A 23,792-nucleotide genomic window follows, 5' to 3' on the forward strand; every position below is an offset into this window, starting at 1 on the left:
TCATAAGGGAGAATCCCTGTCTCTGCTCCCATCTCCAAAGGAAGAAAGAAGAATCCAGAGTTAGGGGTTGGAACCCCTATAATATCTTCCCATCGGGCCTGATGGATCTTTTTCATTCCAACCTTCTACCTTCATTCCGACTCGATGGCACCTGACAACAACCTTTCCCTTGTTGAATGCAATAAAACTCCATGACACCAGCAACTGTTATTCCTTAGAAATGAATTTTCTGACCATGTGGCTGATGTATCATGGGCAGTATGGTCTTCATTTGTTGCTTCTGTTTTTCATCTTGTGTTACTAATTAATAAAGATCTTATGTATTTAATTCTATGGCTATCACAATATAGAAAATAAATTATTTAATCCAGATTCCTTCACAGGAAAGTAGTTGTTTTTTTTTTTTTTTTACCACCACTACTTCTGAGGAAATGTGCTTAGGTGTGCAAAGACCAGATGAATTTTTGCCTTGATGGTATGGGCTCCCTAATTAAGGATGTGGTTTTCTAGACTGGGATGGCTGGCAAATTAAAATGTAGGGGCCATTGATTGTATGAGGATGGAAAATAATTTTTTTAACTTATTGGCATGGATTTCAGCTGTAGTACAAGCCATAAAAAATGCACGGTGGGGCCCTGGGCTGGGGGATGGGTGCTCTGGGTTTGTTCACACTCAAACAGCCCTGTCAAGGTGAGTGGGCCTCAGTTCCACAAGCTGAAAGAAACTGCATTTGGAGTTCCCCAGGCTTCCTGAGAAAGATGATCTCTGCCTGGAAGGGTCCTGGGAAAGTGAAGGAGAAAGTGACCATCCCCAGCACACCCACACCGCCCTTCTCCCCCACCCCCCCAAGGGAGAAGGGGATGGATGTACTGAGATTTGCCAGTCTGGGAGTTACAGTACTTCTTGGCTGGAGGAGAAACCTGACTTGATGTGGCCCCAGGGAAGTAAATTGGACTGGGGGTGGAGCCTTTGCTGTGGGAAGTAGAGCAGAGCTTTTTTTTTTTTTTTCCCATAAGAGTTTTTAACTCTATTTGAACCATAGATTTGAGGCCACCAAGACCAGAAGCCATTTTTTAAAATCTGTTCACTTCCCATTCTGCTTCAGCCTCAGTATACCCACTTGTGAAAAGAGAAAAATCAGAGGCACTTACCAATACTCAGCCGGGAGCAGGTTGTGGAGGGTCACAGAAGGTAACAATCTAGGAAGAGGCAGGAGATGAGGGAGCGACTGAAATAGTTCAGTACTGGGATTTGTTTATTTTTTAGGACCAATGCTTTTCTTTTTACTATGATTCTTTTTCTCATCCCACATTGTTCCTCAAATGCACTTCTGGCATAAGGATTTCAGAACCCTCCCCTCCCATTCCTGTATACCTAAACCGACGCTCCCCACCCACCCATCCACCACCAGCTCTGAGATGCTGCTGTGCGGCTGGCTGGCTGGGATAGAAAAGGGAGAGGGCCCCTCCCAGGCGGAGGAAAAGAGAAGGGTAGCGGCGGGTGGCTCTAAGGGATTTAACCTCCTACCCTCAGTTACACGACGCTACCCCACCCTCCAAAGACTGGGACAGTGCCTCCATTTTTGTTTTGGGGCGGAGGGACAGGGGCTTTTGGATCCAAACGGTCAAAGGAGACAGTGATTATCACCTGTGAAGGGGATGGGGGTGCAGTCCTCCCTCCTTTTTCTGTCTCACCCCCTGCAACCCTCCCCACCTTTTTGGGGTCTCCCCCCCCTTGTTGCTAAGGCCCGGACCGTCATCCCAGCAACAGCCTCAGTCATGTGACCGGCAATGGCGGCGCTGACGAGAGGTAGGTGAGCCCGGCGTCCCTCACACCCACCGCGCGCCCCCCGGACCCTGCTCGCGCCCCCATGCTCCCCCACTCCGCTACCCCTGCGCCACCTCCTTTGCCCCTTGCAACGCGCGCGGCTCTGTGGGGGGGCTCCTCCATGCCCCATCTTTGCCCTTTACACCATCCTCTAGCCTTGGCCTCCATTTGGGGGTCCTGGAGGCCAGGATCAGGCGACCTGTATCCCCACCCAGCGGAGGGTCTCTGGGGCCTCCGGAGAGAGGGGGATGTATAGAGCTGATTCCCGGCTGGGTCATGCCGGAGGCCGTGGGGGGAGGGGTGAAGTTGCCTCAGTGGATGCCCCCTGGGACCCTTGCCCTTTTTGGCTGCCCATGCATCTAGCATCTTTCTGGAGGGAGGAATTGACCCAGCGTCTGGCCTGGGCTGCCCCAGAGGAATAAAATATCCAGCATAAACTGTGGCCCCGCCTCCCTTTTCTATGCCAGCAGGACTTGGAGCTAGGACACCTAGGTCCTGAGGCCTCTCTGATGGAAGGGGATGGGTTTCCACTCTAGACAGTGGGGGCTGAGGTCCCAGGGCTCAAGTTTCACTCTCTGAGCCTCGAGGTGAATCTCGTCTTGAGGGGACTATGATTGAAGCACAGACAGCCGCTCCCCTTTCCATCAGTCAAGGAATTGAGGTCACGTTAATGGTCCCGCTTTCCATTGGAGCTGCATTTGGAGAGGTGGGACGGCCTTGTAACTGAATATGATGAGTCTCTGGGCTTCCATCAGGCCCCTCCAGTGGAGGCCCTGTGTGAGCCCAGCCCTCCTAAATGCAGACTTGGGAGCTAACAGGCTAGGCGGGGAGTGCTGGGTCTAAAAGGTGACACTGAGAACTTTGTTATTGCAGAGGTTGTGGCCACTTTGTCCACATTCCTAACAGACTTCACTAGAAGGGGCTGAGGTTAGGGCTAGCAGCAGGGGTTAGATGATTGAGGAATGTGAAGCCAGGGTGAGAAATTGGGGAGCAGAGAAAACATTCCTGTCTGTGTGATCTGAGACAGGTGGCAAGAAAGACAGTGTGTGTAGGCTTTTCCCTAGGAGACTCACTACACTACCTGGGCCTCAGAGCTGAGCAAGAAAAGACAGAAGCTTAGCATAAGTCCCTTCCTTACCAACTTTGGGAGGGGCTATGCATGAAGTTCTGCAGGGGAGAAGGAGAGGAAATGGAAGAGGAGTTTTGTTTCTGGACTGGCTAGAGAAAATATAACATTTGTCATCATAACTCTTTACTCTCCTTAGTCCTGGTCAGTAGAGTGTGGAAATAGAGTGATTTCTGCTGTCACCATCGTCCATGGGCTTTCCAGGTATTTGCCCCAAGGGAACTCAACTTTCATCCTTAAATTATTTCCCTTCATTCCACATCCCAAGTAATCCCATGCCCAGTAACATATCCAGGTTCCTGTCTATTACATGGGCTGCTGGGTTGGGATATGTGGGAATTTGAGGGGAGCAGTTTCTCATTTTTCTTCATTTTCCTTTCCACCCTACCAGGTCATATAACCCACAAGTAGGGAGCAGGGAAAGAGAAGCCTGCATGCCAATTCTAAGCTCTTCAGGATCCAAGTGAGCAAAAGGAGGGTTAAAATCTCTCCTTCTCCTTTAACATGCCCGTTTTTTTCACTCAGAGGGGGACAGGGGTAATTATTTCTATGATCTTGGGAGACATGTTAGGAGAACCTAGAATGATTGCTTGGCTAAAATGATAAAGTTATAGGAACTTTCTTGTTCGTCAGGGAGTGCTGGGGTTTGAAGATATGGGAAGATAGAATAGGAATTGAAGGGAGAGTGGGGTTTGGATTTGAGAGAATGGAGATAATCTAGGATTTGGAAGGAACCTGATATTTGTCAAGTGGGGACCCCCCCCACCCTGAGTCCCTTTCACCCTGGGGGCAGTGTCGTTCGTCCTGTCCAGAATGGCAGCCTGTGGAGGCACCTGCAAGAACAAAGTGACTGTCTCCAAGCCTGTATGGGACTTCCTGAGCAAGGAGACCCCAGCGCGGCTGGCCCGGCTACGGGAAGAACACCGTGTGTCCATCCTCATAGATGGCGAGACTTCTGACATCTATGTCCTCCAGCTCTCCCCACAAGGCCCGCCCCCAGCCCCTCCCAATGGGCTCTATCTGGCCCGGAAAGCTCTCAAGGGGCTGCTCAAAGAGGCAGAGAAAGAGTTGAAGAAAGCTCAGAGGCAGGGGGAGCTTATGGGCTGCCTGGCTTTGGGGGGTGGAGGGGAGCACCCTGAGCTGCACCGTCCAGGCCCACCCCCTCTCCGAGCAGCCCCACTCCTGCCCCCAGGGGCTCGGGGGATTCCCCCTCCTCCCCCTCCCCTACCTCCTCCTCTTCCTCCACGTCTTCGGGAGGAGGCAGAAGAGCCAGAGAGCACCTGTCCCATCTGTCTGGGGGAGATCCAGAATGCCAAGACATTGGAGAAGTGCCGGCACTCATTCTGCGAGGGCTGCATTACACGGGCCCTGCAGGTGAAGAAGGCCTGCCCAATGTGTGGCCGCTTCTACGGGCAGCTGGTGGGCAACCAGCCCCAGAATGGGCGGATGCTGGTCTCTAAGGACGCCACCCTCCTACTGCCCAGCTATGAGAAGTATGGCACCATTGTCATCCAGTATGTCTTCCCGCCCGGTGTCCAGGGGGTAAGAAGACCACAGCCTGCCCTTATCCTTTGGTTTTTCCCAAGCTTGTTCTCTGATCTAGAAAGACTGGGTGAGGGTGAGTGTGTTTGTTAGATGTGATACAGTCTTGCTGTTTCCCAGTTACGTCTTCCTACTCAGGGCCTTGGAGCTAGGGGTCCCCCTGAGGCCCGGCTTTTTCATCCCCGTGACCCCAAGGCACACTTGAAACTTGGTATGATGAGCGAAAGGAATTGATTACTGTAATTTCCTTGATGAACATGGATGTTGACAAATGCTCTAGGCAGGAGTAAATTTTGTGGAATTCTGGCTGCTTAGGTGCAGGCAAGCATAGCAAGGTGGGATCATCTTTACAGACCTCTAGGCTGGAAGTGTTTACTCTGTTTCCAATTTATGGTTTATGAGACTAAAACCTTAATGCCAGTGGAAGGTAAAAACAGATAATGGTCAGAGGGCCTATAGGGGCCTTCCTGTTGGACAAAGAGTCATATCCAATTCTGGCTTGCAGAGGGATGAGTACTAGAAGTATGGAACAAGTTAGACAGTAGAAGAAGTAGGCAGGTGGGTAAGGGAAAGCTGAAAGAGAAATGATTCTTAGTCTTCACATTTCTGCTAAGTTATTTGGAGAGTAAGGACCTTCTTCCATCACTTATGACAATCCATTTGAAGCTGAATTGGGACTTGAGGGATTGAGACAGCAGAAAGAATCTCTTAACAATAAGGATTAAGTCCAGAAACAGACTCCATGGGAGGCCGTCAGCCTATTGCTGCCCTGTTAGAATTAGCTGGGCCAGGATGACCCTCCATTGGCATCAGGAGCCCTAAAATGTCCAGCTGCTCATTGCCCACTCTGCTTCCCCTTCCTCCCAGGCTGAACATCCAAACCCAGGCGTTCGGTATCCTGGCACCACACGGGTGGCCTACCTCCCTGATTGCCCTGAGGGCAACAAGGTGCTGACCCTGTTCCGAAAGGCATTTGACCAGCGTCTCACCTTCACTATCGGCACCTCCATGACCACAGGGAGACCGAATGTCATCACCTGGAACGACATCCACCACAAGACCAGCTGCACAGGGGGACCCCAGCTGTGCGACACACCTTCATTTTCTTTCCCTAGACTCCTGTTCCCTTGGCCAGGAGTACAACATCATCCCCCTTACTTGGGAGTCTCCAAACTGGAGAAGACCCATCACACATACAAAACTGTTCATTTATCTATCTCATCCCAGTTTCTCTTATATTCAACCTGGTCCTTTGTGCCCAGCTAAATCTACAAAAATAAGCAGAATTGGCCAAAGTTACTTTGAAGGTCCTCCCCCACCCTGAAGGGGAAGCTGGGAAGGATCTGAATGGGGCCTCCACTGAGTCACCCAGAATGAAGATGAGCATGGGGTAATATGAGCAAACTGGAACAGCTAACCCTGACATTCCTTTTTTGCTCTCAGGTTTGGGTACCCGGACCCCACCTACCTAACCCGGGTGCAAGAGGAACTGAGAGCCAAGGGTATCACAGACGACTGAAGGACATCCCCTTTGCCAAGGCCCCTGCTGTTGTCCTCCATTAGGACCCAATGGAAGCTCTGTTCTCCTCTTTTCCCCTGCCCCCCCACACCATACTAGTAGGGGACCTATGTGACTGGGAAGGGAGTTCAGAGGGGAAGGGGACAATCCTTCCCCTGTCTCCCATCTGCCAAGTGCATCAGTGTAGTGTGAGCCACACTCTCTTGGCAGAGGCTGATCTCCAGGGCTCTGCTCCCCAAGTCCTCCCCCCCCACCCTTGTACATACTGCCAGTTTCCCTGCCCGCTCCATTGCCCTTGGCTTTATCTGGTATGTACTGTGCTCCAGTGACAAAGCTGAGAAAGGACCTGGGTGGGGACGAGGGGCATCTCATGATATCCCCTTCCACCTCTGAACTTGAGCCGGCAGGGAGTGGGAATCTGCTGAGCCCCATGGAGCCGTCTTTGTGTTCATCAGATACAATTCTTCTACCTTTAACCTGTCCTTTCTGTGTCTACGTCTCTGTCAGTCTGTCTTTCTCCCGCTCTTCTCTGCCCCGCCCCCCATAAGGAGCCTCCTTATCCTGTTCTGGAATCACCACCAGACTGTAGCTTTTAATTTAATAAAAATAAAGTAAAATATGCAACTCTATGCCACACCCGTTTTGTTCTGTGGACCAGGGTGGTGTGGGGTGGGGAGCGGGGCCTGCTGAGAAGAGAAAGGGGAGTGATAGGGAAATCCCAGCGTTTCTGCTTCTGAGGGCCTGGGAAAATGGGATGTGTTTAGTAGCCTCTATAATAACATAGTGGAAACCCTAGTTCATTCTTTAGAAGCAGGAATAGCAGAGGTTTGTTGTTGAACTCAAGTTGTAGGGAAAGGAACAACCCTACCCCTCTAGCGAAGTTTGGCTGGGGTGGGAGTGGGGGCGGAGCCGGGCAGGGGGCGGATTCGGCAGCAGAAACTCCCCGGACGAACGCAGTCCTTACAGCCCCCCAGCTTCCGTGCCCCCTCGGCCCTGCAACTTGGAGCAAAGTAGGGGTCCAGCATGAAGCCCCCAGACCGCCCCGCCCCTGGCCGCACTGACCGGATACTGGGGGTTATGGGGGGCATGCTTCGCGCATGCGCCCTACCCGGGCAGGCTGGGGTAAGAAAGGCGGGTTGTTGTTGGGTCTGGGGTCTTTAGGGACTTTCAGGAGGCCTGAACCCCACAACCAGTCTACCTGCAAACAGTAGTTCTGCGGGGAACTTGCGGGAATCCTTGAGCTCCTTTACAAGGACCATAGGCATGTTCTGGGTGAACCGTTCCCTCAAAACTCGTCTTGCCGACCCTTCCACAACAATGTGGGTTTTGACAGAAGGGGAAGCGGGCGGAAGGTCCAGCTGCTTGTGGAGGGTGGGTTCCTTATGGTCCTTCGGTTCCCACAGCCCCCGAAGCGAAGTCCCTTAGGGCCGGGGTCTACTGAGCCAGAGTCTGACCAGTTTGACCTTCCCGAGGAGGTTCAGAGAGGGGAGTGTGAGCGGGAAGACCCAGTCTGTGCTCTGCAGCCTGGTAAGAAGCTGGGCGTAGGGTGGGGCGCAATTTGCCATCCTGCGCAAACTGGCGAATTCAAAACTATTCTGCTCTTATTAGCATAAGTGTTTGCATATAATTTGCATGAGACCCATTTAATCGCAGAGACCTCCTCACTTCTTCTTAACCTCTGGTATGTTGTGTGTTCCTCACCCAACTGGTCCGAATCTCCGCAGGCAGTGTCCCTGCGCCCCACCCCTGGCCCCTTGCCAGCCTAGGCTCCAGGACTTCGCCTTAATTGGTGATTAGCTTCAGCTGGAGTCTCGGGGCCTGGAGGAAAGAAGGGTCCGGTAAGGGCGGCACCTGAGTTGTGTTCCCACTAGGAGTTCCCATACACGCACCCCCAACCGAAGGGGCCTCGTCTGCCTCTGCAAGACCAGGAACAGCCCCAATCCTAGGACACCTTAGCGTAGGCCAAGACCCCATTCCCCGGACTCTTCTCCACTGCAACGACTGAAGGGGCGACCCGGGCAGAACCCACTACCAGGCTTAACCCCCACCCCAACGTTGTTCAGTCGGAGCGCGAGATGCAGAGGGAGGGGGAGCCGGGCCGGGGAGCCCAGGCTGGGGAGGAGAGGGGGAGGCGCTGGGGACGTGGAGTGGGAACGTGGTGGTGTCTGAGGGAGGGGGAATTGGGGCGGGAACCCCGCACAGGCTGGAGGGGGATCGCGGGGGGAGAGGGCGGAGCTGGGCTGCGGAGGCCCCTCCCCGCGGCAGCACCGCGGCCGGGCCTGTTATTCGCCTCGCCGCACAACCCAGACGCGCTCAGCGCCAGTGGCTCGGGGTGTCGGCCCCCGCCTCCTCCCTCACCGGAGCCTAGAGCCACCCCCACCCAACCTGAGAAGCCAGAGACGAAGCTGGAGCGACTGCCTCATCCCGGCTCAGCCTCCCCCAACATCCCTCTCCCCAGCTGGACATCTGGACTCTGGGCCCCGCACCGACTGGGTTCCGGAAACCCTCCCCGCCCAGCTCAGCGGGCCGGTGCCGTGCCGCCCTCTCTCCAGAGCCCCCCGCCCTTCTCCAGACCAGACTTCCGCCCACCCCTGAACTCCCCCTCTCTGTCCCCTCCCTCTCCGTCTCCCCCAGCCTGGACCGGGGTCGGAGGGAGGGGGGGTGTGCGCTCTGCGCCATCCCCGCCCCGCCCCCCGTGATTCCCCCTGCATGGCCGGCCCGGGTGGGGGGTGCGGGGGGGCCCGGGCGCCATGCGGGGGGGGCAAAAGGGGGGTCGCTGTGCCTGTCCCCATGTGATCCGAAAAGTGCTGGCAAAATGCGGCTGCTGCTTCTCCCGGGGGGGACGTGGTGAGTGCGAGGTCGGAGGGTCCCAATGTTGAGTCGGGGGCGAGCTGGGGTTCAGGTTTGCCCTGTCCCTAGGGATTTAGGTGCTGGAGATTGTGTGTGCATTTTCCAGGAAAGTGACTTAGTAAATGATCTCTAAGGTTCCTTCCGTCATCAAATTTCTCTATTAGTTCAAATTGACAAAATAGGGGAAGGAGCAGGGAACTTGATTGCTCTCTACACCAAAGTCAGCTGGGTATGAGACAGACCCTTGGGCCTAGAACTGATGTCTTTCCTAAAATCCTTTTGCCTACTTCAGATATGAAGAAGGAAGTGGGATGGAAGAATGAGGGATCCACAAGGGTTTTCATAGTGCATCAGAGCCCAGGCCAGAGGCAGTCCTCATGAGCGCTTCTCACTGGGCCTCTATTGGGTTTGTGCATGCTTGGGGAGGTGGGCTGTGCAGCCTTTTCTTTTTATAGTGATTACTGCAATTGATGGAGTAGGGGTCTGGGGTGGCAGGTGGAGTCAGCTCTTTTTCCTACTCCCCTCATTCCCAGAGAATGGTCTGTACTCACTCATTGAAAGGGGGTGGGTTGTGGGAGAGCAGATGGCCACCCCAGTCTTTACCCAGATGGTTCCCCCCACCCCCATATATGTGCCATGATCAGAATATGGGGAAACCTCCACTAGTACCTGGGAATTCCAGGCCTGGATAGCCAAGTGTTTACTTTTCTTCCACTCAAGAATGCCTCCATGAAATTTTCTATCCTGATCAATTCAAGCAAGAATAGCAGAAAGTCCTTGGAGAGAAGGGATAAGTATAGGAGGCAGACCCTTGGGCTCCTTGGGGATCCTGAGTCTGGAGCTGGAGTAGTGTTAGAATCTTTCAGTCTCTTCCCTTTTTCCCCTACCAGAATCCTATTCCATTGCTGGCAGTGAAGGGAGTATCTCAGCTTCAGCTGCCTCTGGTCTGGCTGCTCCTTCCGGCCCCAGCTCTGGCCTCAGCTCTGGACCTTGTTCCCCAGGCCCCCCAGGGCCAGTCAGTGGCCTAAGGAAATGGTTGGATCAGTCCAAACATTGTCTCAGTGTGGAAACTGAGGGAGATGGTGGCCAGGCAGGATCATATGAGGTGAGCAGGGAGTACCACAGAAGCATATAAACAGAGGACATTGGGAGACAGGGTAAGTTGTGTCCACGGGTACTACTGCCCTTGATCTCTGGTCCCCAGAATTGGATGTTGGAGCCAGCATCTGGAGAGGCGCTGCCAGAACTGACGCTGCTGACCACATTATTGGAGAGCCCTGGGGAAAAGATTCAGGTATGAAGAAATGGACCTGGGAGGTTCCTGTCTTCCAAAAGAAACCCCTTTTCTTACCTAAGGATGCTCTTTTCTTCCAGCCAACTGAGGAGGAGACTGCTTCCCAGGCTCCTGAGAGTGAGGAGGAGCAGCAGAAGAAGGCTCTGGAAAGGAGTATGTAAGTTCTCTCTGCCTCCCATTGCACAATGTCCAGAAGATTTTCCCTCACACTTTTTAGTCTTGGGACTGGGAATCCCTTCTGACATTGACTTTATGGGGGTGAGAGAGAAGTGATGGTGGTGATGGTGTTGTGTGGTATGCCATGCCAGGGAGTCAGTTCCGACTCATAGTGATCCTGTATAGGGTTTCCAAGGCAGTAAATCTTACTGGAGAAGAAAGCCTCATCTTCCTCCTTTGGAGCAACTGGTAGATTGAACTGCTGACTTTGCAGTTAGCAGCCCAACTCATATGTAACCCACTACACTACCAGCTAAACTGAGGATGTACTCAGACTCTGAAGTGGGGGCATTCTTCTATACTTTTCCTAGGTACGTCCTGAGTGAACTGGTAGAGACAGAGAAAATGTATGTGGACGACTTGGGGCAGATTGTGGAGGTAGTTCCCTTTCCCCTTTCCCTGGCCTCACCCATTTACCCTTTCCCTCTGTTCATTCTCCCCTACCCCATCCTGGACTTTTTCCTGAAGGATTCTTCCACCAGGATTGGCCCCACATGCTCCCTCCTCTCCAACTTTCCCATAGGGTTACATGGCCACCATGGCTTCTCAGGGGGTCCCTGAGAGTCTTCGAGGCCGTGACAGGATTGTGTTTGGGAACATTCAGCAAATCTACGAGTGGCACCGAGAGTGAGTTATGGAACCCTAAGTGTGAAGGGTTAGGGAGGGGCTCACATCTGGTCCTCTCTGCATCACACCTATGGGCCCAGTGTGGTCTAAGGAGGAATTTAGGATGGAAGATTGAACATTTGGAGGGGCTTGCCTGGGAGCTCTCCTAGCGCTGACAGCTTGAAATTGAGTGGTAGGTGAGTACGCAGGTCTGAAATGTACTTAACCTTTTTTTTTTTTTTCCTAACCCCTTAGCTATTTCCTGCAGGCGCTACAGAAATGTTTGAAGGATCCTGATTGGTTGGCTCAGCTATTCATCAGACATGTGAGCTCGAGGGTGGGACTTCGGAGGGGCGGGACTTGGGAGTGGGTCCTGGCTCTTTGGAGCTGTCCTTTTCTCTCCTTGCCAGCTCTTTCTCACTTTACCTTTACCTTCTTAAGGAGCGTCGGTTGCATATGTATGTGGTGTACTGCCAGAATAAACCCAAGTCAGAGCATGTGATGTCAGAGTTTGGGGACAGCTACTTTGAGGTCAGTGGTTTAGGTGCCTTGAGGGAAGAAGGGAAACAGAATCTCCAGAACTGGTATTCCAGACTACATAACCACACTGTCCCTGTCTCCAGGAGCTTCGACAGCAGCTGGGGCACCGCCTGCAGCTCAATGACCTCCTCATTAAACCTGTGCAGCGGATTATGAAATACCAGCTGTTGCTCAAGGTCAGCAGCACCTTCTTCCTGGGTGGGACAGCCCTCTCCTTTATCTCCTCAGGGTCCCCCAGAGCTTCTGGAGGTCTCCACCTATGTCTTTAGGGAGAGACTGTTCTAATTAACTCCCTGAGTATTTCTTCCCCATGTTGTAGGATTTTCTCAAGTATTATAGCCGAGCTGGGATGGATACTGAAGAACTGGAGGTGAGGACCCCCGTATCTTCCAGGGCACATTATGCACATCTTCTTTTGTTAGCCATGTGCTTCTCCCAGCCCTTTGGTTGGTTGAGCACTGTGCTGGCTTTTAAGTGAGGCTAGTTGGTGTCAAGACGTGATTTTTAAAGGCACTTGACTGAGGACGCCTCTTTCCTTACAATGATGATGCCCTTCTCTTTGCCCACCAGCGAGCTGTGGAGGTCATGTGCTTCGTGCCCAAGCGCTGCAATGACATGATGACTCTGGGGAGACTGCGGGGCTTTGAGGTATGGGGTGGGACAGGAAACTGGGAGCCCTGTACTCCAGTCTGCACTAGTCTTAGCAATCTCAGAGGTCCTATGGGGAATTATACTTCTCTAGAGCTGACCCATGGTTGCTTGGGAGTGTTAGGAGAGAGAGGAAGGGAGGAGCAGAGAGTTGCCCTTTTCCCCTCCTCATTTCTTCCTTAAAGACCACTGTTCTTTGCTTCTAGGGCAAACTGACTGCTCAGGGAAAGCTCTTGGGCCAGGACACATTCTGGGTTACAGAGCCAGAGGCTGGGGGGCTGCTCTCTTCCCGGGGCCGAGAGAGGCGAGTCTTTCTTTTTGAGCAAATTGTCATCTTCAGCGAGGCCCTGGGAGGAGGAGTGAGAGGTGGAACGCAACCTGGATATGTGTACAAGAACAGCATCAAGGTGGGTAAGGGACCAGTAGGGAGGGCTGCTTGGGATGGGGGGTCAGGCTTCAGAGAGGATGTCTGACTCTTGGATTTGTTGGAAACAACAGAACCATAGAAGATTCTGGAGGCTATCTCCTCTTTGTTAATTTAGGTGAGCTGTTTGGGCCTGGAGGGGAACCTCCAGGGTGACTCTTGCCGCTTTGCACTGACCTCCAGAGGGCCAGAGGGTGGGATCCAGCGCTATGTCCTGCAGGCCACAGACCCTGTAGTCAGCCAGGCCTGGATGAAGCAAGTAGCCCAGATCCTGGAAAGGCAACGGGACTTTCTCAATGGTGAGGCTCATCCTCCGTCCCCAACAAGCTCCTTCAGCCCTTTGACCTACTGAATCTCAACTCTCCAATCTCCAACCCCTGCCCTTTCTACCAGTACCCCACTATTTTTCAACTACCAATTCAAGATTGATAACTTAGAGTGTCCTAAAGCCTCAAGTGATTTACAGTGACTGAAAGTTCTTGGGAGGGAGGAGAGTGGCAAAGTGGGAGGGTGGCAGGAGCAGACCCTGAGGGGAGGGACCTGTCTCTACTCCAGCCTTATCCTCTCTTTACCCCAGCATTGCAGTCCCCCATTGAGTACCAGAGACGGGAGAGCAAGACCAACAGTCTGGGGCGGCCAGGAGGGCCTGGGCTGGGGAGTCCTGGGAGAACTAGGCCTGGAGACCTGGTCCGGGTCAGCGCACACATTCCCATCAATAGCTCTCTCCCCTCTCTGCTGCTGCTGCCTGAAGAGGAGGTGGCCAGAGCCCCCCTGCCCCTGGACACACAGGTATGAGGACTAGAAGTCCCTGGTGGTAGGGGCACAATACAGAGGGGGCGGGGCTGTGCCTGTCTCATTCTGGGATCCCCAAGCTCCCCTCCCCCTCCTTTATCATTCCTGTCTTCTACCACCTTTCCTTTACTGCCCCGCTTCCTATTCCTACTTCCTAACTCTTACATGCTCCACTTTCAAGAGGCTGATGGTCTCAGATCATCTATGCTAGCTGGGGTTTACACTGAAAAGAGGGACTGAGGGTAGATTTCTGCCCTTTGTGTCTTTCTTCAGACCTCCAGTAAAATCCCCCTGGCTCCTCGTGACTCTCCTCCAGTTCCTCCAATTCTGAACACCCCTCCCTGCCAGGCCAGACTTGCCAAGCTGGATGAAGATGAACTGTGACTTGTAACTGGTTGAAGGTCTTCAGGGTGGTGCTGACTTAATCACTGTCTTCCCCCAAGGAGCTTCAGGGCAATCTTGGGGTGCCACTTGGATTTCTTTCTTCTTGGTGTATCAGGAGGGTGGGCTAGACTGGGAGCATTGTCAACTTGGAGGAAGGTACCTACACCCCAAAGGACCTATTTCTACCTAAGGAACACATGTTTCTTCAGCTCTCATCCATATGCATGCATCACAGGTCCCCCCCAAAGGGAGGATATGTGGGTGGGTGGGAGGGCTGGGGCAGGGGACAGATAGAAATGATTGGTTTGGTTTTTGATCTTGTTTTTCCTGTTTTCTGAGAATAAAGGTTTATATCACCAAGGCTGCTGTCTTAGCACAGGGAAGGGGAGGTTGTAGTGGGGGTTCTCTAGGGTAAAAAGGCATGAAAGAAATCAGTTAGCTTTAGTCATGAGAGGAGAGGTCTGGAGAAGAGTGCAGGGTATGAGAGAAAAAGGTGCTACTGACTTTGTACCTCACCTGAAGCTTCAGCATCTCTCAGTGCAGTTCTGGAGCCAATGGAAAACCCTAGATCCTTGACATGTTTTCCCCTTTACCCAACCCTTCTTTTTTTCCCATCCACCCTCTGTTCTAGATCCCACAGGAGAATCCAATGTAGAGTGACTTTCCTCCACCCACCCCCCCCAATACTCAGATGCTAAAGCACAAAATGCCCAATGTACCTTTCCTTCTGAAGCCTCGATGGTCAGCTGAGGGAGTGTGGGAAGGTGGAGAGGATCCCTGGGGTGTGGCTCTCATCAAGTGGTCTCCTTGTCTTTGATGTCTGGGAGACCATAAGGCATGGTCAGACTGAACTGGAGATTCTTCCTCAAGCCACAGACATAAGAGTGGAGAGCCCTCTCCCCAACTTCTGAAACAGTCTCTGGAACAGAGCGAGCCAGACATGCAGAGATCTATGTCCTGGGTCCGTGTGCATCTGTGTGTCTGGTGTGACCATCCATCCTCTGGGCTTCATCACTTGTACTCAGTATTCAGGCTTCCTCAAAAGACAATGGACTGATGGGCTGGGTGGGGAAGGAGGAGCTGGAGCCTCCCAGTGGGCTTGAGGCCCCTCTGGCCCACAATGAGGGGAGGGATCTCTAGAGGGGTGACAGGACGTAGGGCCCAGATAAGACTTCTGGGGAACAATAGGAGGAATTGAAGAAAGGCACCCGCCCTTACCGCACCCTACCCCCAGGGCTTTGGGGTCAGGGACAGGGGGGAGTCAGGGTGAGGGTGATGGGAAGGGATGCTGAGGATCTCATGAATGGAGGAGGGGATGGGGAAGTAACAGAATTCTGGGGTTCAGAACTTTTGTATTTCTTTAGGGACCCCAGGGATGAATGAGATGGGTGGGTGACTCCTTTGTATTTAACCACAAATTTGTCTTTGAGTGCTTACTTGTGAATAGCACTTGAATGTAATAAATGTTTCTGTTTTGGGGCTCCTAGGAAATAAAATCGATATTTCCTATCAGTTCATTTCCACCTGAGACCCTGAGCTGGGAACTTAACTCCAGGCACTCACAGAGGAGGGATGGTGGTTCTGTTATTTGTTTATGTCCAATACATGTTTTCCATCTTAGATTTATGAAACTGCTGAGTCCAATACACTAAGCCCCCTACACTTTCTTGGGGCAAGAAGGCTCCATGAGAGTTTGTGTCTGGGGTGAGGTAGGGGTACCTGCTGAATTTTCTTGACTGCTCTCTAGGGAACTGTGTCATGACACTGGGTAAGACCAGTGAGCCACGGAGTGAAGAGGTGGTAAATCAGGGGGAGCCGGTGGTGAGGGTGGGGAACATTTATCTTTTGACCTTTCTCTCTGGGTTCTTTCTTCTACCACCACCCCCATGTTAGTCCCAAGCTGGCCTGAGAGTGAGCCAAAGCCAAGAGTGCCTGAGGAAATGCCTAACAGAGAGCCCCCCTCCTTAGGATTCAACTCTAACCTGACCTAAGAAGGCCCCCACAGTAGGGCCTCCTCCTGGGCAGGATTGGACTTTGTTTAGTGGAGGCGGAGGCGGAACACTGGACCAGTGGGCGGAGGGGTATTTAAGACCAGGAGGAGTTGGAACAGTCAAGTGCAGAATGAGTGGGTTCCTGGGCGCCGGGAATGGCCCAGGTCCAGGAGAGGTCTCGGACCTTAGGTCCCCTGTGGGCACCGGGTTCAGGAAACCTCTCACGGAGGCTCGGTTCCGGCAGCTCTTCGGAGATGCAGAGGAGGAACCTGACCTACCCGTGGAGCCTGGCTTGTCTGGGTTATTGAGGCTGTGGAGGCTGCGGGCCCGCGCCTGCTCAGGGTCGGGGGCGTGGCGCCAACTCCTGGCCCGGCTGCCGCCTCTGCGCTGGCTTCCCCGCTACCACTGGCGGGCCTGGTTGCTCGGAGATGCGGTGGCCGGAGTGACCGTGGGCATCGTGCATGTACCCCAAGGTGAGCGGCCTCAACACCAGCCTGCAAGAGACTCTAAAGTCTAGAGTGTTTGGGGAAAGTGGTGTGGAGAGCGGGAAACTGGGCAGCAGGATAGTAGGTTAATGTTGCTAAGGAGTTGGGGAAAGGGACCTGACATGAGGTCTGTGAATCTCACCACTTTGGCTTGGCCAGGTGCCCCCACTTCCACCTTTGCGCAATCCCCTCTTGTATGCAATCCTGCAAGAAGTCTTGACCAGGTTCCGGCTCAAGAAACTGGAGAGGCACGACGCCTGCCCCCCAGGACTCGGGCCGGACATGGATCTGTGCCCTTGTCCACCCCACAACCTCCCACGGAGGCCCGTTAACTCCTCAGTTCCCTCCAGTGGCTGGATTTAGCGTCCCCCAGCCTAGCCTCTGGTAGCATCGTGGTTACAAATTGGGCTGCGAACCTTAAGGTCAGCAGTTCGAAACTACCAGCCGCTCCGTGGGAGAAAGATGAGGTTTTCTGTTCTCGTAAAGATTTACAGCCTCTGAAACCCTGTACAGGTTCACGATAGGTCGGAATCGACTGGACAGCACTGAACAACAACAAAGCCTAGCCTCGAAGTGTGGGGGCAGGACCACCTTCTCCACACATCTCAGATGGTTTATTTTACTCCCCCCCCCCAGGCATGGCTTTTGCTCTCCTGTCTTCTGTGCCCCCTGTGTTCGGACTCTACACTTCTTTCTTCCCTGTCCTCATCTACACCTTGTTGGGTACTGGGAGACACTTGTCCACGGGTGAGTGGTCAATGACCTCCAGGTAAAAATGGACAGGGATTTGAGGCTTGCCTTCTAATTAGCTCCCTGGTTTTTAATCTCCCCTTCACCTCTTCTACCACTCACACCACTCTGACCATGGCAGTCCTCACTAGGAATGCAGAGAGGCTGAGGTTTCCTAGGACTTTTCTCTCCCTGGGGAATGGGATTAAAGCAAACATTTCTGGGACTTGAAGGGAGAGAAAGGGATCACTTGAAGAGGCACGCAGCCCTTAGGGAGTCTGAGGAGGTGGCATCATGACGACTGTTTGTGACTATGATGGCTGGTGCACCCACTTGCCCCCTGTCATCGCCAGTTGTCTGCTGCGGCACCAGAGCAGCATACCGGCCCTAGAGTGCTGAGCCTGGGCTGTGGCTGGGGAGGTGTCTGCTTTTGTCCCCCATCCCACCCTAGGAACGTTTGCGGTACTCAGCCTCATGACTGGCTCAGCCATTGAGCGTGTGGTGCCTGAACCCCCCGGGGGAAACCTGAGTGAAATTGAGAAGGAGCAGTTGGACGCACAGCGGGTTGGGGCGGCTGCAGCCTTGGCCTTCGGAAGTGGGGCGCTAATGGTGAGGGATCCCCCGGGAGAGGATCCAGGTTATCCATGCTAGGGGTCTGGGCTCGGAGAAATGGCCCCGTTTCTGGTGCGGGATCTAGTGGGCCAGGTGCTCGGAAATGCTAGCACACTGCGCCCGGGTGGTCTGCATCGCGGCCGTTTGATGATGGTGCAACTTCTACCCCATAGATGGTGATGTTCACGCTGCGGCTCGGCGTCCTGTCCACTTTCCTGTCTGAGCCTGTGGTCAAGGCGCTGACCAGCGGGGCCGCGCTGCACGTGCTCGTGTCTCAGCTGCCGAGTCTTTTGGGGTTGCCTCTCCCGCGCCAGCTTGGCAGCTTCACGCTCTTCAAGGTGTGGGTGAAAGGACAGCGGGGAGGAGGTTTCCAGCAGTCTCGGGATGGAAGAAATATGTATAGGGAGACAGGACGGCGGGTGGAAGGAGAGTGGTTTAGAATGACTTGGCCCTAATGAGTCTCGCGTACGGAGGTGGAAGTTCTGATAAGAACCAGGAGAGAGCGCTTTGCCTCGGCCTGATGTTTGCACTGGGAACAGTGGACCCTGCTGCTGCTGGGCCATTTGCTCATTGCTCTTGCCCACAGACGCTGGCCGTTGTGCTGACGGCACTGCCCCAAAGCAGTCCGGTTGAATTGACCATCTCGGCACTCAGTCTGGCGCTGCTAGTGCCGGTAAAGGAATTGAACGTGAGATTCCGAGACAGGCTGCCTACTCCGATCCCAGGGGAAGTCGTCATGGTGAGGATGGTCCCCGCTTCTCAGCCCCCTGCCGGGCCCAGACCCTGCCCACCCTCTAGCAACTAACCCACAATGACTTCGTGGGACCGCTTCCGCCCCCTTGTGGAATGCAGAGGGACCACAGTCCAGAGGTCCTGCTCACACATGTACATTTGTAGACCTCCCAGAATGCTTTGGTCTGCAGTAATCACTCCGCAATCTCCCACCGACACTTCCCTGTCTCTTTTAATGAACTCCCTCTAGACCTCTTATTTTACCTCCTCTTTCTCCCTACAGAGCTCCCTTGCAATCTCGCTGGCCACAGCACCTCCACTCACATCTCCCACAGGGCCCTTCACTGAATTGTTACCTCCCTTTTCATTGCCCTCCCTCCAACCTACAGTTGTCTTTCCCAGATTGAGGAATTGTTCCATGTTGTGCGTTTCCACGGGTACTCTATATCTTCCTCAATAAAGCCTAGTCTTGTTTAAAATGGCCATGATTCCTCACACCAACCTATTCTTCTTATTTTCTCTCATTTCTGTCTCTCATACCTATCAACCCTCTTCTGAGTCCTTGATTCATGTCTTCCTTTACTCTAAAACTGTTGTCTGGAATTAATCACAAGCATACCCCACCTACCTCATTTGCTGGCCTCCTTTGACTACCTCCTTTCTCATCCTGAGCCCCTTCCTTCAGGGGTCTCACTGCCCTCATTTTTTTCTTTCTTTCCCAGGTTCTCCTGGCATCAGTGCTTTGCTACACTTCTTCCCTGGACACAAGATACAATGTCCAGATAGTGGGCACGCTGCCTGGAGGGTAAGAGAATGAAAAAATACAACTTTCTCTTCCCACACTTTTTCTGGTAACGCAAAACTTTTCCCACCCAACATCTTCATCCTGCTCCACTCATATTTTCTCTGCCTTCCTTACTCGCTGCAACATCCAAGTCAGTCTTACCATGGATCCCTCTTTCTCCAGATTCCCTCAACCTCACCTCCCCAACCTTACTGAGCTGCCCAGGATTCTGACAGACTCCCTGCCCATCGCACTGATGACTTTTGCTGTGTCTGCCTCCCTGGCCTCCATCTATGCAGACAAGTATAGCTACACTATTGACTCCAATCAGGTGTGACTTTGACTATGAACCTGTCTCACTGAGGAGCCCACCCCTAGCCTGCCTTCCCTTCCTATATCTCACTGCATCCCTCCAGGAACTCTTGGCACATGGTGTCTCCAATCTCATCTCCTCCCTCTTCTCTTGCTTTCCCAACTCGGCCACCTTGGCCACGACCAGCCTACTAGTGGATGCTGGTGGGAATACACAGGTAAGAGGGCATCCTTGAAGGAGGAGAAAGGGTGGGGGCATCCAGATCTGGGTAGACAAACAGGTGGAAGGTGGGTAGATAGAGGATGGGACTAGGTGAGAGGATGGGGGTGGGGGATTATCTAGGTAGGCAGTAGAAAAGACAATAGTAAGGCCAATTAAGATCTTATCAGCCACTCCAAGGGAGAAAAAACCCTGGCAATGTGTTCCTGTAAAGATTGTTGTTAAGTGCCATTGAGTTGGTTTTGACTCATAGCCTGTTGTGATGTGCCGTGGAGTTGGTTCCGACTCATAGTGACCCTGTACAGGGTTTCCGAGGCTGTAAATCTTTACGGGAGCAGAAAACCTCATCTTTCTCCTGTGGAACAGCTGGTAGTTTTGAACTGCTAACCATGAGATTAGCAGCCCGAGTCATAACCACTACGCTACCAGAGCTCCTATTTGACTCATAGCAGCCCTCCCTATGTAGGGTTTCTGAGTTGGGCCTGGTGGTCTTGAACTGCCAACCTTGTGATTAGCAGTCCAGCACTTACCCTAGAGTGATGCACCAGGAATTGCCTGTAAAGATTAAGCCTAGAAAATACCTGGGGCAGTTCTACTCTGTCCTATAGGATTTCTAAGAGTTAGAAACAACTCAGACACAACAGCAGCCGCCTCTAAACTGGAGTCCCTGGGGGTGCAAATAGTTACATGCTCAACCATTGTTAAGTGCCAAGAGTCTGTTCTGACTCAGTGACCCTATGTAGGGTTTCCAAGGAACAGCTGTGAGTTTGAATCACTGACCCTGTAGCTCAAACCAACCTTGCAATCCAGTGCATTATCCTGCAGCACTACACCAGGCCTCCTCAACAGTTGTTAGGTGTTGTCAAGTGGGTTTCAGCTCAGCTTACAGAAACCTTATATGATAAAGCAGAACTCTATAGGGTTTTCCAGGCTGGATGGATTGCGAACCACAAAGCTGGCAGTTCAAACCCACCAGCTGTTCATCAGAAACCCTATAAAGGGTCACTGTGGGTCCAAATCAACTCACCGGCACTTAACATTGCCAGGTCTTCTTCCAGCAAAGTTGCTGGGTGGGTTTAAACCACCAGCCTTTTGGGTAGAAGCTGAATGCTTAACTGCTACACACTGAGGACTCCTGAAGCCTAAGTGCTCAACTACTATCTGAAAAGTTGGAGGTTCAAACCTACCCAGAAGCACCTTGGCAGACAAGTCTTGACAATCTGCTCCCAAAACTCTCGGCCTTAAAAACCCTATGGAGTTGTTCTCTTCAGTCCTGGAGCCACCGTGGGTTAGAACTGACTAGATGGCAACTAATAACAAGGACAGCAGGCTCAAAGACTGAGTTTATGGTGACCCATCTGTAGCTTAAAATAAACACAATACCAAACTGTAGCAGAAATTTGAGACAAAATTCTCATTTTTTTCTCATACGGATTAGTTTAAACTTTTAGCTGTAACTGTAAAAATATCCCTGATATTTTGGTTTCCATTTTTTTTTTTTTTTTGGTTTCCTAAGCATGTGTTTAGCCTACCTCTAGGGTATTCCTCTTTCACTGCCTTTGGATTGATTGACTCCTATCAATCCTATAGAGCACAACAGAAGGGCTTCTTGGGTGATCCAGAGCTAGCTTGTAAGATGGAAAAGTTGAACTACAACTAAGGGGAGACTGGGGAAGGGAAAAGGTCGGTGTGAATGGCAGGAAGATCCAGTGGGCTGAGGAATATGGTGTGGGAAGACTTCCTAGGGAGAGGAGGCAGGGAAGTCGGCTGTCACACTGGGACTGGGGTGAGGGCAGGCTCCCTTCTTCTTCCTCCACTCCTTTCCTGTAGTTGGCAGGCCTCTTTTCCTGCATAATTGTCCTGTCAGTGCTGCTGTGGCTGGGGCCCTTCTTCTATTACTTGCCCAAGGTAAGGGGTAGAAGAAGCATATGAGGGTGGCTGGCAGGCTGGCTGTAGACCGGAGCCTGGGGTCCTCAGCCTGCCACCTCTGTCCCAAGGCTGTCCTGGCATGCATCAACATTTCCAGCATGCGCCAGATGTTCTTCCAGATGCAGGAACTTCCACAACTATGGCGAATCAGTCGCATGGACTTTGTGAGAAATGGCAGCCTTACAATCCCTTGTCCCCCCTTCCACCTTCCCCAACCTCTGCCTTGGATCAAGCTGTTTGTCCTACAAGCCCCTCCAATCCTCACTCCCCTATCACTGCAACACACATACTTCCTAGTACCCTTTTGTTATTAAGTGCCATCTAGTTGGTTCCGACCCTTTACTCAGGGACAAATTAAAGTCCTGAGTACTCAGATTTGTAGGCCCCTAGATATGGTGCAAGCTCTGAGGTCATAACATTTGGTGTGTTTCATATCTGTTAGGCCCATACTGACCCTTCCTTCTGTCATTCTTCCTTTGTCCTGGCCTGTCCCTCTCCATCAGTTGCCCTGGCAATTACTACCCCTGTACTCCTCTCCCTGGTAGTATGACCTTAGCCTCTTCCTTCTGGGCAATTCCCCACTCCATGTCCTGCAGGCAGTGTGGATGGTCACGTGGGTAGCTGTAGTGACTCTGAGTGTGGACCTGGGTCTGGCTGTAGGCGTGGTCTTCTCCATGATGACTGTGGTCTACCGTACCCAGAGGTGGGAGTTGAAAGGAGAGGGGAAAGGTGATGATTTGGGTGACTCCCCAGCCTAGCCAGGCTGGACATCTGACCCCAGCTCCCTGGCCAGGGTACAGTGCCTGGCCCTTGGACTCGCTGAAGGAACAGAGCTCTACAGGCCACTCAGAGAGAGCCACAAGGTGGGTAGGTTACAACCAAGGATGGAAAGGGAGATACTATCTGAATGTGTCTCTGATCCTCTGACCTTTTAGTTCCTCCAGGTCCCAGGACTCTGCATCCTGAGCTATCCCACACCACTTTACTTTGGGACTCGTGGGCAGTTCCGCTGTGTCCTTGAGTGGCACCTAGGACTTGGAGAGAAGGGCAAGGTACATGACTCAGTCAAGGAGAGTGGCTACTTTGGAAGTGGGAGGCAGGTGGGTGTTTTCAAGGAGAATGAGTTCATGTTTATGTCTCCCCTGGTGCCATCTAACTGCCCCTCTCTGCTCACAGGAGACTCCAAAGCCTTCTGATGCAGGTGAGATGGGATGATAGGAGGGAGATGTGAGCGTGATCCATGGAAACATCTGGGTACTCCTGCCTTCTCCCCACCCCAGTTGCAGAGCCTGTCAGAGTGGTGGTCCTTGACTGCAGTGGGGTCACCTTTGCAGATGCTGCTGGTGCCAAAGAAGTGGTACAGGTGAGGTTGAGAACAGGTTGGAGAGAAGATCTCATCATCCCACTCAGACCTAACATCAGAGGTTAACATCCCCTTTGCCCAATTCTTGCAGCTGGCCAGCAGATGTCGAGATGCTGGGATCCAACTTCTCCTGGCTCAGTGTAATGGTGAGAGGTACAGGAGGGTGGTGGGACCCACTGACTTGAGAATGATTGGACACTAAGGGAAGGTAAGAGGGTATGTATGTGTGGACTTGGGAACTGAGGGCCTGATCCCCTTTGCATACAGCCTCAGTGTTGGGGACACTGACCTGGGCAGGACTCCTGGACATAGTGACCCCAGAACAGCTGTTTGTGAGTGTCCAGGATGCAGCTGCTCACGCCATGGAGAGACTGGTGAGGGGGCAGTGGCAGGAGGGGTGTGCATTGTGACAGGCTGAGGGCTTTGGAAAGGATACTAAGGAAGGGGGGAGGATCAAGGAGAATGAGGGGTTAGGCGATAAGATGATTAGGTAATTTTAAGACCAGCTGGGGAGACTGTGTCTAGGTATGTGTGTAGAAATGAGGAACTAAGGTCCCCAAATGGGTGGTTAAGTTAAGTGCCGTCGAGTCGGTTCCGACTACCGCCCAAATGGATGGTAGTGCCTGCCATTCAGAGGACTGCTAAATTCCAGGAAGGTGTGGGGATTGCCTAATCTACCCTGAGCTACTCCTGACACATCCCTTCTTTTCTAGGAGCTCACTGGTCCAAAGGCTTGCACAGTGTGGGTCTGATCTGGTCACTTGGAGAGGGGACAGCCCCAAAAACATTGTGGTGGAGGACCATGGCCAAAGTGCCCTTAATTAGTGTAACTAATAAAATGAAGCTGGGGTCTCTGAGACCCATGAA

General features: G+C 52.6%; 3 protein-coding genes across 5 annotated transcripts; all 3 read left to right on the top strand.

Annotated features, from left to right (window-relative positions):
• The first annotated feature begins 1,577 nt into the window (after positions 1 to 1,577).
• DTX3 (deltex 3, E3 ubiquitin ligase) lies at positions 1,578 to 6,642 on the top strand. Of its 2 annotated transcripts, none has more exons than XM_006859488.1 (6): positions 1,578 to 1,809; positions 3,093 to 3,157; positions 3,345 to 3,416; positions 3,747 to 4,495; positions 5,363 to 5,580; positions 5,939 to 6,642. In XM_006859488.1, coding segments are annotated over exons 3-6 (1,044 nt in total). In that variant the 5' UTR covers positions 1,578 to 1,809; positions 3,093 to 3,157; positions 3,345 to 3,415; the 3' UTR covers positions 6,015 to 6,642. The 2 variants fall into 2 exon arrangements, with proteins under 2 accessions (XP_006859550.1, XP_006859549.1); XM_006859487.1 differs by having other exon boundaries at positions 3,766 to 4,495.
• Positions 6,643 to 7,037: 395 nt separating this feature from the next.
• ARHGEF25 (Rho guanine nucleotide exchange factor (GEF) 25) lies at positions 7,038 to 13,768 on the top strand. 2 transcript variants are annotated; one of them, XM_006859485.1, is made up of 16 exons: positions 7,038 to 7,136; positions 7,418 to 7,541; positions 9,755 to 9,969; positions 10,069 to 10,158; positions 10,239 to 10,315; positions 10,686 to 10,752; positions 10,898 to 11,001; positions 11,236 to 11,305; positions 11,422 to 11,511; positions 11,604 to 11,696; positions 11,840 to 11,890; positions 12,091 to 12,168; positions 12,375 to 12,575; positions 12,711 to 12,891; positions 13,170 to 13,381; positions 13,658 to 13,768. In XM_006859485.1, the coding sequence occupies exons 1-16, from the start codon at positions 7,038 to 7,040 to the stop codon at positions 13,766 to 13,768; spliced, it is 1,863 nt and encodes a 620-aa protein (XP_006859547.1). The 2 variants fall into 2 exon arrangements, with proteins under 2 accessions (XP_006859547.1, XP_006859548.1); XM_006859486.1 differs by lacking the exons at positions 7,038 to 7,136; positions 7,418 to 7,541 and adding an exon at positions 8,765 to 8,861.
• Positions 13,769 to 15,889: 2,121 nt separating this feature from the next.
• Positions 15,890 to 23,677, top strand: SLC26A10 (solute carrier family 26, member 10). The gene is made up of 18 exons (XM_006859600.1): positions 15,890 to 16,232; positions 16,881 to 16,991; positions 17,425 to 17,582; positions 17,759 to 17,923; positions 18,172 to 18,324; positions 19,040 to 19,122; positions 19,285 to 19,432; positions 19,518 to 19,631; positions 21,464 to 21,541; positions 21,631 to 21,726; positions 22,159 to 22,265; positions 22,356 to 22,425; positions 22,498 to 22,662; positions 22,739 to 22,763; positions 22,843 to 22,925; positions 23,017 to 23,071; positions 23,193 to 23,299; positions 23,639 to 23,677. The coding sequence occupies exons 1-18, from the start codon at positions 15,890 to 15,892 to the stop codon at positions 23,675 to 23,677; spliced, it is 2,100 nt and encodes a 699-aa protein (XP_006859662.1).
• The last annotated feature ends 115 nt before the right edge of the window (positions 23,678 to 23,792 follow it).

Source organism: Chrysochloris asiatica, unplaced genomic scaffold (assembly GCF_000296735.1).
Source record: "Chrysochloris asiatica unplaced genomic scaffold, ChrAsi1.0 scaffold00033, whole genome shotgun sequence".
Lineage (NCBI taxonomy): Eukaryota > Metazoa > Chordata > Mammalia > Afrosoricida > Chrysochloridae > Chrysochloris > Chrysochloris asiatica.

Excerpts from the sequence above, each read along its gene's own strand:
- DTX3 (XM_006859487.1), top strand. The coding sequence starts at position 3,388 with ATGCCAATTCTAAGCTCTTCAGGATCCAA. Across the intron at positions 4,496-5,362 it reads TCCCGCCCGGTGTCCAGGGG|GCTGAACATCCAAACCCAGG; the intron begins GTAAGAAGACCA and ends CCTTCCTCCCAG. Across the intron at positions 5,581-5,938 it reads TGCACAGGGGGACCCCAGCT|GTTTGGGTACCCGGACCCCA; the intron begins GTGCGACACACC and ends TTTTGCTCTCAG.
- SLC26A10 (XM_006859600.1), top strand. The coding sequence starts at position 15,890 with ATGAGTGGGTTCCTGGGCGCCGGGAATGGCCCAGGTCCAGGAGAGGTC. Across the intron at positions 17,583-17,758 it reads TCGGAAGTGGGGCGCTAATG|ATGGTGATGTTCACGCTGCG; the intron begins GTGAGGGATCCC and ends TCTACCCCATAG. Across the intron at positions 22,266-22,355 it reads GTGGTCTACCGTACCCAGAG|GGTACAGTGCCTGGCCCTTG; the intron begins GTGGGAGTTGAA and ends CTCCCTGGCCAG.
- ARHGEF25 (XM_006859485.1), top strand. The coding sequence starts at position 7,038 with ATGAAGCCCCCAGACCGCCCCGCCCCTGGCCGCACTGACCGGATACTG. Across the intron at positions 11,512-11,603 it reads TTGGGGACAGCTACTTTGAG|GAGCTTCGACAGCAGCTGGG; the intron begins GTCAGTGGTTTA and ends CCCTGTCTCCAG. Across the intron at positions 12,169-12,374 it reads GGAGACTGCGGGGCTTTGAG|GGCAAACTGACTGCTCAGGG; the intron begins GTATGGGGTGGG and ends CTTTGCTTCTAG.